Raw genomic sequence first — 15,641 nt, 5'->3', positions numbered from 1 at the left:
TTCTGCTTTATTATGGACAAAGGAGTAGTTTATCCTCCTAACCAGAAAACAAAGCCTAATCTGCAGAGACCTGGCTAATCTGGTGGGTGATGTTTGAAGAATAACATAGACCCAATTTCCCTAGGTTTTGTAGTGCAAAATCTGAGCAGAGCAGACTGCAACTAGCCTTGTGAGCTGATCAGAGCCCCTGTTGTGACTATTATCTTGACTGTATAATGGGAGCTTTCAAATCCCAGCTTTATCACATTCTGTTTTCTCTACTTTGCCCTTTTATGAATATTGAGTAATCAAAAATAGCTTCATTGACAGAGTAACTAATGATACCAGCTGGGTGAATCAGTGGCTCTGACACTGTCTAGTGCCTCCTATACAGTACTATTAGTACGGTCGTTACAAAATATAACAAAAATTAGATATCCACATTTTATTTGCAGCTCCCTTGGGACACATCACAGTGGTTATTTTAGAATTGGAAAATGCTAACCGAACAAAGCAAATATTCAGCCATTTCAATGCAACACTGCAATCCAAAAGAAGAAACTCTGGCTTAGAAGAAGTTAAAAGTAAATTCTATCGTCAGTAAATTATCCTTTCTCCTAGTTTTCAGTGCAAACAAACAATACACTGCCAAATGCTATCTGCCACATTCTTCACAAGACAGTTATTCCTCTTATTACTAGAAAAAGCTAACATCAGCAGCCCAGAAAAAATGCTGATAAACAGAAGAGAATATGACAAATGATGTAAGCTATGTATGTGGCTCAGGAGTGTGACAGACACATATGGTGGCATCCTTCTAGTACAGTGCAGTGCTCTGGGGTAAGTTAGGTTAGAAGCGCATGACTCAAACGGGTATTACCGATTCCAAAAGTGTAACAACAGTAACAACATTCCTGATGAAGAACCATCACAAATAAGCATGCAAAATGGCCCACGATGGGCTTACGTTTGTAATGCTGTCCCAAGCAATTTTTTAAGGGTCATTTATTTCTACCCGGAGAGCCTTCCGCGCAGCCCTGCAATGATACAGTTTCCTATGTTTGCAACACACACCCTTTTTTTTCCCTTTTTGTTTTTTTCTTTTCAGAAAAACAGGCAGATACAGAACGAAACAAGGGGGCCCCTTTACACATAATGCAGTTGCAGCTCTCCTTGCATGCACTGCTCGCTGCTTCTCACCAGCCCCCTTCACCTTTCAGCTATCAGCAACTTTACAGCACGGCATCTTCCAGCACCTCTTTTATCACAGACAAAAAGTAAAGCTTTCTGCTAGCAACCGCATCTGGCATATTAAATTGGTCAATAAAACTATTGCAGATGTTGCCTGTAGCAAGTGTCATAGAAATTACGGAGCATCTTAACAAAGCAGAGCCTCAGAATCTAAAGTATTAGGGTTTTTTTCAGGTTCTTGCCCTTCCCTGGAAAAGTGACATCTGAAATCCGGTTACAACAATTCTGTTAGTTACAGCAACATTAACTGAAACCGAAATGTGGTTTTTAACCTAAGATATATTGCATAACAACAGAAGTATTATAATCTTACGAGCCGGGAAAGGTTAATTCCAAAGGGCACAAGAATACCGGTGAAAACTAAAATACTCCATAAACGCATGGACTTGTAAACCTTTTTGTTTTGGTCCAAGGCGAAGCCGAGACATTTCAAAGGAGGAGCGAGACACCGAGCACATGCCGAAATCCCTTTAGCGAGGAAAAAAATATCAGCAGAGCCTCTGCACTTACGTATCTCTTGAGCTTCTTCTCGGGGGGTGATTTAATGAGCCATCCAGTGCAAACGACGTCCCCCGAGCTCATCTTCCCCCCCGGCGCGGAGCGGCGGCGCGGGAGCCAGGGTGCGGGCTGCGGGTGCGGGGGTGCGGGGGGGTGCGGCTCCGCGCGCGCGTGTGTGTGTATTGTTCCCAGCCAATTTGAAACCAGCAGTAATCAGCTTCCTTCAGCTGTGCTCTGATACTGCTCCAGCCCGAGGAGGAAGTCATGACATTGATCACTGACACGGCCAGCCCTCCCTCCGCCGCAAACACAATGCAACACACCGAGCACGTGATGGGCGGCCGGGGCTCGCCGCCACGCAGCCGGCGGCTGCGACACCCACCGGCACCGGCATCGGCACGGGCAGCGGCTCCCGCCGGGGCCGCCGCATCGCCCCGGGGAGCCCCGCTCCGCGCCCCGGGGGGAGCCCGGCGTCGCGGGGATGCCGAGAGCAGCGGGGCCGTGGCCCCGCCGCAGCGCAGTGCCCCGGGGGGGCTGGGGGGACGGCAGGGGGGCTTCGGCCTGGCTGGGGGGGGGCACGGCCGGCGGGGCGCCCGCCCGGCCCTCCACGCTGCTGGGGTGCCCGTCCCAGCCTCCACCGTCTGCCCGGTCCGCTATGTCCCAACTTCTTCACTTTGTGCGAAGGTTTTTCAGTGGCATCTGGTTCCCTGTATGAGTTTACTACGAATAAACTTGGTTTTCCCGGTCACATAATTGCAGATTTTTTCAAAACAGACTGTTTTCAGAAGTGGCTTCGGGGAGCCAGGTTGCCACTCCGCGGGCAGTGCTAGCAATTAGGAGCGCAGAGCACAGAAGGTTGCTGACAGCCTTGGAGTCGGTGCCTCTCTCCGGGATGGGAAACTCCTTCTTGCTTTTCAAGGACAGGGCAGCCTGTGTTCATTTTTAAGAAGCCGCTTCTAACTTTGACTTCGGTTTACGGTGGATGCGGCGATCCCTCACTGGGTTTCTCCACTGTAATTTCTGAGGAGTGCCCTGTGCTTCTGCCTTGGCACAGCAGCTGGGCTCCTCGAGGTGCTGCTGGTGGTATTGGGCCTGGGTGAGACTTTATAATGTTTTAATGGAATTTTTCACATCTGTGCTGGAGTTCTTTGGCAGGGCAGGCTGACAACAGCTTGCAGCGTCACTGCTGGAGCCTGACAAACTAGGAAACTGTGCTTGTGTTTTTCAAGATGTTAAGCAACAATCAAGATGTTGTAGCTACATGTATTTATTGTATTTAATATAATATGTACTATAAATGGCACACAATATGTAAATATATGCCCTATGTATATTTCCATAACAATATAAATAAATCTGTGTAAACTCATAGCATCCCTGTTGCTAGTGCTTTTATGACTGGTCTTAAAAGAATCTTACTGTAAATGAAAACTGTCACTATATGAATAAACTATAAACAGTTTATTTCAAGTGCACTCTGACTTCTCCAGATAGGTTTTTGTTTGAGTGTGACTTTCATGTGCCTTGCAATATTATTTAATTTCCGACCTTACATTATACTACTACCTTCACTCAGCTCCATTTATCCTTTATCCACAGTGATGTTTTAACAGCTTCACATGTTTAATAGCAGGTTTGTGAACAAGGCTTTGTAACACTCCTCCTTGGAAGGACACATCCAGCCATGGAACTTTTTAGGGAAGGAAAAGTCACACTTTCCTTCCACATGTGACTTGACTGTGTCACTCTGACAGATATGATACCCTTAAACCTGAAGGCTTTAGGACACTACTCTGCCAAAACAAAATGAATTGTGATATACTTCACATATTATCGCTGTGGTGTCATAACAATACCCATTTTTTTACTGGATTATTCTTCAGGCAGATGGGTTCACCTGTCAGGTTCCTTGTGCAGCTGCATAAACACTTGCAACAAGGCAGCAGAGGAGGTGGGGAAGGGGCAGGACAGGGTGGCGAGGAACCTGGACTGCCAAATGGATCTAAACACTGAATATCAAACCACAGCCTGAAGGAGAGCTCCGGCTCCGTCTTTGCTTGCTGTCTGTGATAACACTGCTTAAATCACCAGTAGTCCCCATGTCTTAAGCCACTTGTCCCTGCCCTTCTGCCATCTCCTCCATTACACAGGCACAGTATATTTGTGTGGCTATGTGATGAACTGAATCAGAAAACTGTTTGGAAAATAATGAGTCAACAGAAAGAGAATATTTTCCAGCTGGATCAGGACTAGTTTCCTGATCTGGTAAATGCTGTGGCCTGCTACACACTCATACCTGACCAACAGAGGGGGTGATGCAGGGGCAGTAATAAGAAATCAGCAGTTGCTTGAATTGGCACTTCTGCCCAAAAAATGCCTGCTGAGTGGTAGCCATGGTGACAGGGAGGGGTACAGTGATTCTGTTCCCTTCTAGATGTGTCACTCCTCTGTCAGATGGCTCCTGTCCTCGCTGCTGGAACGGCTCAGCTGCTTGTGAAGCACCTGCCGAACTACTTGCACATTGCAGCTCAGTGTATTCAGAATAAATAAAATCTGTGCCAGTTATGGTGCCAGTAGCCTCAGGGGAAATAGAGGAAGCCAGAAATCATAATTAAGCAGAGCATGTGGGGGTTAACATGTTTGTTACAAAAGCTGCTGTGCCTTCTTGGTATTTGTGCTCCAAACATTAGAAGAGCAAATAAAGTTATTTTCTTACCCCTAAGGATTTTCGTTGTGCTGGTAATGGGTCACATATATGTGTTTGACAATAGCAGGCTTAAAAATAATGGTATCTAGCCCTGATGGAAGAAGTGGGATTTAATTTTTGTCCTGCTCCATGAACAAATTTTTAAACCGCTTTTAAATTATAAAATTATTTACTTAAATCCTTCATCATGATGGTGAATGACAGGGTCTTTGTTTTAAAAATCTTACAGTTGAAGACATAAGTAGAGAGTGAACTGAGGTTAGAAACAGAATGGAAAGTTAAGGGAAAGAAGAGCAAAGAAAAATTGATTTTGGCTAAACATTTCTGCAAAACCCTTGAGGTGTTCTATTTTAGTTCCAGCTTTTGCATTTATCCATTAGCATTTAGTTTCAGACTTTTAAGTATGTTTTCAATATATGTGGTGAAATCACTTGCAAAATCCAATTTAAAAAGTTTAAGATAAAAAATTATGTTCTTAATATTATTGCAATGCTGGAAAGTTTGAAAGTGTAGAATTACATTTGTTTGCTTATGTTTATTTGTCTGGCTTTTTAAGCTTGTATTTTATAGGTCTTGTATGGTTACCTTGAAATAGACTAGGTTTTGTTCGGTAATAATAACTTCAGTCAGTGCTACCTGCCTCTCCATATCTGCTGTAGGCAGAGCTACAGGAATGTTTTCAAAAATGACTGACCACTGAAAAAAACGAAACCAAAATGACTTGCAGTTAGGGCAAAATTATCTTTCTTTCTTTCTATATGAGATCAGAGCCAGTCTTAGCAAATCTTCAAAGTCTGACATGACAGAATATTTTTCTTGCTGTGACACTTCCTAGAATAAAGTCATAAGCTGGGAAGCCTTCATGGATATGAATTAAAGCCATGATTATAGAGAAAGTAAAAATAAATAAAATGTAAAACATAAAATTGAAACCCCAGAAGGTAAAATAATTCTCTATTCTACACAAATTGTCCAGGTCACTCATGTTCTGGTATGTCTCAATCAAATTTCAAGAATCTGTCTTTATTTGGATCATGCCAGAGTGTTTGTCCTTGTGGTGGGTTGACCTTGTCTGGACGCCAGGTGCCCATGAAGCTGCCCTATCCCTCACCTCCTCAGCTGGACAGGGGAGCAGAAAATATAGCAAAAGGCTCATAGGTTGAGATAAGGACAGGGAGATAACTCAACAGTTAGCATCACAGGCAAAAAAGACTTGACTTGGGGGAAATTAATTTAATTTATTACCAATCCTAACAGAGTAGGATATTAAGAAATAAAAAGTAAATCTTAAAAACACTTTCCCCCCACCCCTCCCTTCTTCCCAGGCTCAACTCCACTCCCAGTTTCTCTATCTCCTCCCCTCAAGCGGCGCAATGGGAGGGGAATGGGGGTTACAGTTGTTTCATCCCCTGTCTCTGCTCCTCCTTCCTCTGCAGGAGAAGAACTCCTCACACTCTATCCCTGCAACAGCATGGGGTCCCTCCCACGGGAGACAGTTCTCCACAAACTTCTCCAGCCTGAGTCCCTCCCACGGGGTGCAGTCTTTCAGGAACAGCCTGCTCCAGCCTGGGTGCCCTGTGGGGTCACAAGCCCGGCCAGCAAACCTGCTCCAGCCTGGGCTCCTCTCTCCACAGGGTCTCAGGTCCATTGTGGGCTGCCCACGGGGACACTGCCTCCTATGGGCACCCCACTGCTCCGGTGTGGGGCTCTCCATGGACTGGGGGTGGACATCTGCTCTATTATGGATCTCCATAGGCTGCAGGGCCACAGCCTGCCTCACCATGGTCTTTGCCACAGACTGCAGGGTCTCTGCTCTGGTGCCTGGAGCGCCTCCTCTCCCTCCTTCCTCACTGACCTTGCTGCCTGCAGGGTGTTACTCTCACATATTCTCACTCCTCTCTCCCAGCTGCTGTTGCGCAGCATTTTCCCCTTTCTTAAATACGTTATACCAGTGGAGCTCCCACTGCTGCTGACGGGCTCGGCCGTCGGTGGGTCCCTTTCAGCCGTCTGGCACTGGCTTTGTCCAACATGGGGGAAGTTTCTGGCAGCTTCTCACAGAAGCCACCACTGTAGTCCCCGTACTACCAAATCTTGCCATGCAAATCCAATACAGACCTCACCAGACTAAACTCATATGTGTCACTAGTGAAGATTAGAGTAAGCATGATAAGTTTGGCCCTAAATGTGTGTGCAATTCACATCAGCTAGATACCTAAGAGCAATTCTCTGCTCATCATGAAAGTACTGGTTTATTCCTTTCCTTTCCTAACTTAGGCTACTGATGTTTCAGAGAAAAACAACACTTGACTACTAATAAAACAGAGGAGAACAAATTGGCTAATTGCATCTGATGGAAAATTAATTCATGACCCTACAGGCAACTCATTTAAAGAAGTGTGCTATTTAAGCTTGCCCATTTCCATGTTGCAGAGCAACTGGTGGTGTTATTAATAATGAGAGCAGTGAAATCCTTGCTCCCCTGTGAACAGAAGAATAATTGGGATGGAGAGGATGGGAAGAATGAGGAAGATTTCTTTCATTCACAGATTTATAGGTATTGAAGCAGGAAGAGACACTAGAGTTATCTAGACTGACATTCCCACAAGTATATTGGAGAATCTAGCCCCACATTTAATTTACAAAACCCCGCGGAGGTTGTGAAGGTTGAGGTGCATGCAAGAGACAGACACAGCCCTCGGAGAACAGCCCTTTTCTCTCATCTAATGACTGATCCCTGTTTACATATGGAGCTCGCACTTACTCAGCAAAATTCTAACATGCCTCTGCAGCATTCCCACAGCAAGCAGAAAAGCCCAGTACCACAAAAAGACATGACACAGTATATATGTTCCAGCTGTTCCTGACAGTTACCACTCTGCTCCCCCCTGCAGACAAATATTTCACTCTCTTTCCATTCACAAGGACAAATTCAGCAAAGTCACAGGGGATAATTCAGCCCCTTCTCTTTTCTTTTCTTCCTTTCAGTAGCCTGTCCTCACCATACAAATCAGGTCTAATGGAGGAATGCACACAGATCATCAGAGCAACATGATTTATTGTTGTTGTTTAAACAATTAACTGGAAAAATTGGAGCCTGACCACTGGCATATAACGATGTCGACCCTGTCTGTACTACACTGCTTAACTGACAAATATATTCTGCCTGAACTGTGCTGCATACTCAGTCACCCACAGGCCCTCAATGGTGGCAGGACCCAACGATCAGATACCTGCTTTCAAAGCAGGAGCCATTGTGAAAATAAAAAAAGAAAACAGACAGTTGAACGTTGCTGTGGTTTTGCTCCAGGAAGCATATGAACTGTGTAAGCTGCATGTGGGTATGGCCTTTATTGTTACGGACAGGGCAGAATCTAATTTTACCAAAAGCTCTCATGACACATAGGGAGAACTCTGTCAATCCGTTTCAGAAAACAGACCAACGCCCTCTGGCACTAATCTCCTCTGGGAAACCAGCAGCAGACATCCAGCATCTCATAGGAAAGTCTCTTGTTCAGGAAAGTAACTGATAGAAGAGCTGGCGTTCTGCATGTTTATTTGCAAATGTACAACTGCCTTTTTCTAAAGCGGGGGTGGTAACAAACAGAAGCCCACTTTGGTGCAAACCTCTGGCCTGGCACTTCTTACCTCTGTCATCCATGGAAGCACACATTAAAAACTGTGCTTTTGCTACTTTGTAAGCTTCTGTTTGTGGGCTAGTAAACCATTTTAGGATGTCTACATAGCCTCTACAAAGCAAGTTGTGGCTGTTATTCTCTACATATGCATCAGTATCAATCTTTTTCTGAGGACTTCCTTGTGGGGTAATTTTATCAATGGCCCCTCCAGGTCAGCAAATTGCTGCTGAGAGAGGAGACAGAGAAGTAGAGAATGGCTTTTTTAAAGAGCCAAAATTCCTTTTTTAATTGTCTTACTTTTAGAAGCTAAGAAAAATCTACTTCCTTTTTAATATATAACAATGATGAATACTACTCAGTCCACGTGTGAGAGCGTCTACTGTTTAACTTTATATGGCAATTTGGAGGGATTTACCTGTTCACAGCTGATGGATTCTGGTGATATGACATAGTCAAATCTGTAACAGCCAGAAATCCAAAAAAATCTACTTGACATCAAGATTATGACATGGCTCTTCCAGATCAGAAATAGCAAATCATTATTAAATTTTAATTTTAATCACCTGAAAGCAAGGATTTGCTGTTACCAGTTTACTCCAAAGTATCCAGAGCAGCCTGAAGTTTGGATGTGAAGTTTAAAGAAAGGTCTCAGGAAGACCTGCAGAAACAGATGGAAAAAAAGAAGTATGTAAGTTGTATATTTAAGTGGGAAAAAAAAATAACTACCTAGCTATTTTCAGACTCACAAATGTGGAAGGCTTGTCATAAAGTGCAGGATGGGTCTCAGCTTCCTTAAAATATTCTTACTGAGACCAGAGAACACCCCAGGGTAATGAGAAAATGAACACAGGAAAATGAATGCAGGGCACTGCCTGTCTCTGTTCTCTATGTTGCCCAAAAATACGTTACTGAGAGTTATGGGAACCCTACCCCTTTACACTGTGATTTGTGAGAAACTTTTCATGGAGATGGCAAAACAGTGGGTGAAACAGATACCTTCCCCTTCTGGGTAATTGAAGGAAAAATTAAATAGTACTTTATTTAATTATGATTGAGTAGAGGGTATTACAAACTGACATGATTTCTGAACTATGTGTGTAAAAGGTTGTTCTGTGTGAAGAATGTAAATGCAGGAAAGGAAGAATTGTTTTGATGGCGGCTGTGTATTTAAGACTTACAAAAAAGGAAGAATCATTACAGGATGAGGAAGAAAGAAGGCCCAGGCAGTCAGGGAAGCAAAATAGCAAAAAAATGGGGGAGCAAGGGGAAAGGCCAAAACAGATTCTTTGTGGACTAGGATAAACTAAAACCAGCTACTCTAGATAAATCCTTCAGCAGAAATGGATAATACTCTAGGAAATATAACAGGTTTGGTTTAGTTTTACATAGTAAGTGAATGTTGGTATATAAAAATGGATAAAAAGGACAGGATAAAGCCTGTGGCAACTGAAGTGATGGCTTTTGACTTATGCAATGCATCTGCCATGTTTACAACGTTAATGGAGGCAGTACTTTACAGCATACTTCTGTGCATTGCTTGTATTTAAAGAAAATCCTGGTACATGCTAAAACCTTTGAATGTGAACTGTTACATTTCCCAATAGTCTGTGATCAGTTCAGGGATAACAGTGTGAAATCAAACCCACAGAACCAGGCTTTTGCTTAAGAAAGATATGATTTATTTTGGGCAGAGAATTTGTGAAGAGACAATTTCAGCCATCATTAAAAAGAGCTAAAGGCTATACTGCACTGGTCTGCTTGCTGGATTCTCACAAATATTAAAAATTTTCTAAGATTCTGTCTCAGTTGTGGGCAGGTTATTTACAGGTTTTCAATATTGCAAAACTACAGCATCAGTTAGGGGAGAAAAGGATGCCATTGCAATGAGCAGCAAAGTACGCTTCAGACTTATTTCAGTTGGAAAAGCCTCTTTTGACAGCTTTTGCTTTGATCCAAAATCACTTAAAAAATGCCTTTCACTTTCAACAAAACTAGTCTCTTCTGGTCAGGGCTCTCTTGACACAACTCTCCAGGTTTTGGCAAAGTTATAGCTCATTCCATCAGGAATTATTGTATGACCTCCAAAGGAATCCCTGATCATTGTTAAATCTGCATGACATCATTGTTTGTAGGTGGGAAAAATCTGGAGTCCACGACAGAACACACAATTTTAATGTTCTTTATAAAGGTCTGGTTTATGGTAGTTTAAACTGGTACAAATTAGTGTGTCTGCAATCCCACCCCCCATCTTGCCATGTATCTCTTTAGCTGCTGTATTGGCACTGGCCCTTGTATGTGTGGGCAGGTGAGTTGTTTTGCTGTGTTGATTGGAGAAAAAACTAGTAACTCTCTTTATTTGGTCAGTTTTTGCTTTTTAGAACCTTGAGCTAACCCACTGCTCATCTGCAGGAACACCAATGACAGTGCAAGGGGTCAGGAGCACAGAAACATGGTATGGCGGGAAGGAGCCACTACGATTAATTTCAAAGTTGCAAAGGCCTAAAGGTATCCCTATAGGCAATTAAGGTATCTTTGCAATAAGTTCCTGAGGCTCAGTAAATTAGCACATTCTAATGTGATCACACAAACCTGGCTGATCACATCCATGAAGAGACAGCAGTGTTCTCACTTCCGTAATTTACCAAACTGTGAGAGTTCCTGGCTCTCCCACTGAGAAAATGAACACACAGCCAAGAAAAAAAGTGGATACCAAGTGAAAAAATGTTTAGCAAAGAAACGATGTGGTTGGGTAATACAGTCATATTAGAAGCTTTTGTAATATCACAGTAAAGCTTTTAGCAACCAAGCCTGGAATTAAAAATGTAATATTGCATACAAGATGGGAAAAAATGATGAGTACTTGTAGAGCCATCAGCTCTTTGAACAGGATACAAAGGATACATTAGCTATTTTGTTACAGTTTTCAGTGCTGTATTGTATTGGTTTTGTATTAGCAAACTATTGGCAAGTCTGGGGACTGCCTGTTGGGTAAAATGAAAACTCTGTACAGAAAAATTGATGCATGAATATGAAACCTGCACTACCAAAAAAAATATATCCCTTTTATATTTGAATACTTAATGTCAAGCCTATCAGAGTATGTTGCTTGGATGTACTTGTGTCTGTAACTGAGGCAGATTCAGGTAATCACTTGTTATTTGCAGAATCGGGTAATCTCTTGTTATTTGTAGCCATGAACGACATCATGCAGGGGCTAGACTGCTCTTACCTGCTCAACCGCCACAAAGCTTTGCAGGAATAGACATAGGAAATGGCATTTTCAGCAAAACCTGGGTTAAAAACAAGTGGTGCTTAAACCAAGAGCTCATTCTAGAAGGAGATCCTATATTGTAAGCTCTAGAGGAAGTGGCCTAGGTTTCTTTCTAATGCTATGAAGAAGGAAAAAATATGGAACCCTAAAGTGGGTAAACTTTGGAAGGGAACCTATGGAATAAGGATCTGAATGGAACAGGGCAGCACAGGTAAGTGCAAGAATGCACAGAATTGTGCTGCTGGACATAACCAAAGTTACTTGTAAGGACATAACCAGTGACCTATGAACAGAGGTGTCATTTCTGAATTCTCAACAACAGAAGATGTAATAATGGAAACTGCCAGAGATGGTTACTCTGCCAAACAAGCCACACCAGCCAGGCAGCAGACTTACAGAATCAACAGTCATTTCTTCATTGAAACAAGCCCCTCCTAGGAGATTTGGAAAACAGCTTCTCTGCACAATGTTCTCCTTTAGCTTAGACCAAATGAGGGAGCATGTAAATGGTTAAGACAACTTAAGCAATAGGAGGCACATATTAAACCACAGGCCATAAATAGAACTGCAAGAGATGTGTGGTGGAACGTTTTCACCTTGTGAGCTGACTTGAGAACCAAGAGACAGATAAAGGTGGTAGATGGAGTTGGATTATGTGCCAGGGTGTGAACTTAGTCCAGGTTTACTCGCATCCCAGTAGCCAGCTGTTACTAGGAGGGGAGGCCTCCACTCTCCTTCCTGCCCCTAGCTATGAACTCCTCTCTTGTGTCCCCTTCCCTTGAATCACTCCTAGCATTTTTATGACCATATAACAAGTCTGTTTAAAGCATTAAGCCAGTAGGAAAATTATGAAAGATGGTGAATAGTTTTCTGAGGTGCAAGAGGCAGAAACACCACGAAACAAGACAAAGCAGATACAAGGAAACTCCTGACAGATTCATAGGAGCCTGCATGAACACCAGAGAAAGCCTGAGAAGAGTTGTTTGAGAGTGGTACTGTCTAGAAGATGCTTGAAATACAGAAAAGGAAAATATTGCCTATTTTCTGCTGTGTTGAGACATATGATTTTGCTAGCAGCCTGAGTACACTAACAGGCCTCAATAATCCTGTCCAGCCTCACGTGGGGCCTTCACTCACACCCCCTGCCCATAGGCCCAGGAGCCCCATTTGGGCTCAGCCCTGAACCTTCAGTCCCTGTCACAGCTGTGCTGTAGGATTGGTCTTCATCTCAGGTTAATGTTGGACCTGCCTGATGATCGCTGCTGTGCCTGATCCTGGATGCCCTCACCAGATGTGATTCTGACCTGAGGATTGGCTTGACCTTAGATCTGCTTTGTTTCTACAAACTCACCTGATGACCTGGACTGTCCGTGGAGGCCAGCTACCCTTTCTAGTCCTGCCCTCCTTGCTGAGCTGGTGAGGTTCCTGTTCTGTGCTTGGTCCCCCATCCTTCAGGGAGCAGTTGGTCCTTGCTGTGCCCTGGGAGTTAGCTCAGGCAGGCCCTGAAGGCCCATGTCTGAACTTAAAGGGGGCTCCTGGCCCCCATGGGCAGGGAGGGTGGCCAGGGTCTATTAGCGCCTCTGGGCCCTGAACACTTGGTTCCTCAGCCCTGTCAACAATGTCCTTTTAACCAAAGCAACCGTAAAACTCTGAACCAGTTAACATCTGAGATGGAAAGAGAAGTATTTAATAGAAATAATATTTAAATAGCGGCACTTGATTATAAGCATTTTAAGCAAGAACGTAACACTGCAGTCAGGGTAATGCATGGTTAGCGCACTGTGGGTGCTCACACTTGGTCTAGGCAAATGTAGGTACAGAGATAAAGGTGGCAGCTATGCAAGTCAACTTGCAAACACCTCAGAGATAGCACTTTTGTTACTCCCAGATCCTGTTTATTTCTGAGCTATAAAGCTGTTTATTGCTCATAGCTAACATTTTTACACAATTGTGGTTTAAGTTCATTGCTAGTAAATTTAAGCTAGAAATTACTAGCATAGTAGATGTGGATTTTGGACTATGGCGTTTAATGGAGAGCCTCCTGAAAGTGCACAAGAGATTGAACAGATCCCAAAGTCAGAGCATACTACCTATCTAAGGCCCTTCTTAACAAGATACTTTTGCCATGCTGGTGTAAGGTAGTGAATGTACATGATGCAGTTCTAGAAGTAATTAAACAACAGCAGATAAAAGATGGTTTAAAAATCTAATTTCTATATATTTTTTCTTATTCTTGATCAAATCAGTTTTAAGACTGAGCAGCATTCACATTAAATAGTGCATAGGCTGCCGCATTACTTTGAGGTCAAGACTCCCGTAGCCAGCCTCAGGCGAGCGCAGGTCAGTGCTGCCACCTAGAGCCATGCGGCAGTAGTACTGTCACTTGCAAATGAGATTTTCAAGTCAGGGAAGACGCAAATCACAACTTATATTTTTATTACTTTTTTTTAAATAAATAAAAAAATATTTTTTAAATTTAAAAATTAAAAATTTTGATACTTTTATTACTTAAGCTGTTCTTATCCATAGAATCAAATTTCTACTGCTAACAGCAATAGATATCCACACAATGCATTCACATGGTTCGACTGCGCATACTCGTGCTGTTACTTGGTTTGTGCAACAGTTGGAAGGCCAACCTCACCTGCTTAAGGTGCTCAGAAAGTCTTTGAAGGGTTCCCCTTTTTTTTCAGCAGGTGTACACATAGCCCTGTCGGCTTAATTTGTAATTAGCTGCCATAGCCACTATTTGGTCACGGTCCGAGTTACACAACCTGTTGATGCTTGTGTGTGCCAGTGGCCTTACATGGATTTGGCAGACTCTTAGTGTACTGACTTTATATATTTTTGTGAATTCAACAGGTCTACTGGTCTCTAAAGCTTATCAGCCCTTGAGGGATTTTCATATGCTATCTCTCATCATGTACTCTTTCTTTCTTCAACCTGCTTTTAGTAACACTGGTAACATTTGTTAACATTTCTCCATCCACAACCGTAGGTAGGTACCTATACAACTCATCCACGCAAACTCACACAGAAGGAGCATGTTCCATACAATACTAAGAATATTTTAAAAAGTTACCCAAACCCAATATATCTGTGCTAGAGAAATTAAGACTGCTACAATCAGTCCCCTGTTTGGTAAAGGCTGAGTAGCTACAGTCCAAAATTTCAAAAATCTTATGGTCTTACCTGGATAGTATATGAAAATGCCCCTGGATCTGTGTCTTATCAACTCTTCACATATTTCAGCAATGTCTGAAACATAAAAGTGGGTAACAGTGAGCCTAAGTATATGCACTTTCTCCTTTTGTGTCTTGACAAGAAAGCAGAATTCTCATCATACAATATGTCAAGTGCCATCTTTCTGAGGCCTTCTTAATTGCTATGAAACCTTAGTGTGTAGGAGACTATACATTCAGCCCTGGTGATTGTTTCTGGCAGACTGTAAAATAAGGAGTAACAAACCTTGGAAAACCAAGAGCTAATACCTAAACCTACAACTTGAACATGACAACTAGCCCCCTGCCTCCCAAGCACATTAAAAAAAAACCAAACAACTGGAGAAAATCTGTGGAATTTTGCAAATATATTAGAAAAGATATGAGTACAAAAACAGTATATAAACCAAGTACAAAAAAACCATTTCACTACTAATTTTTTGTATATAATTAGCTTAACAGATGATAATTCTGTTTGTTGTATGACTGAGTGATTTTTTCAGGCAATGGCCTGTGGATCCACAGGAGTACACAATGTAGTCTCTCTATACAAGAGAAGCAACTAAGAACATCTATGCAAAGTGTCAAATGCAAATGTTAAGCATACGAGCAAAAAATATCCAAAGGGGATATTTCATGAAAGCAGGAGCTTGATTGTTTTGTACAGCATGTAACATTCCTGTGAATTTCAAATAAAAAGCAAGCTGTGACAAACACTTGAGTGTTTTGCATAAACAGAAGCTACAAGCATTTGAAACTGGAGTAGGAAAGTCAGATGTTAAAAATGGTTAGTGAGCTATTTTCCGTAAAGGTTAGGAACAAACACGTCATAGACTGGAATTTTCCCACCTTAGAGACTCTGCATAGCTGACGGTAATCTTCATTTTCTAGATAGCCCTGCTTGGAAAAGCTATTTGGAGTACTCTTTCAAAACCAGTCATGTCACTCTTCGCAACTGTGCTATGAAAAATGTACTTCCCAAAGCTTTTAAAAATAAATCATGTGGAAGGGCTACTGCAGATGCTGTGGGCCTTGCTTTGTTGCAAACTATGCAACAGATGCAGAAGGCAACCAGGTGC

General features: G+C 42.7%; 1 protein-coding gene across 2 annotated transcripts in view; it reads right to left on the bottom strand.

The window, feature by feature from the left end:
• GAB3 (GRB2 associated binding protein 3) overlaps window positions 1-12,757 on the bottom strand; it is a 79,820-nt gene extending 67,063 nt beyond the window's left edge. For both annotated transcript variants that reach the window (XM_080365459.1, XM_080365460.1), the window contains exon 1: window positions 1,741-12,757. In XM_080365459.1, coding sequence (XP_080221585.1) covers window positions 1,741-1,812 — 72 coding nt within the window. In that variant the 5' untranslated portion in view covers window positions 1,813-12,757. The remainder of the gene's footprint in view (window positions 1-1,740) is intronic.
• Between the last annotated feature and the right edge of the window lie 2,884 nt (window positions 12,758-15,641).

The sequence above is a fragment of the Falco punctatus genome, assembly GCF_963210335.1.
Source record: "Falco punctatus genome assembly, chromosome: 15".
In the NCBI taxonomy this organism is placed as follows: Eukaryota; Metazoa; Chordata; class Aves; order Falconiformes; family Falconidae; genus Falco; species Falco punctatus.
This window is presented reverse-complemented; position numbering and strand designations above follow the sequence as displayed.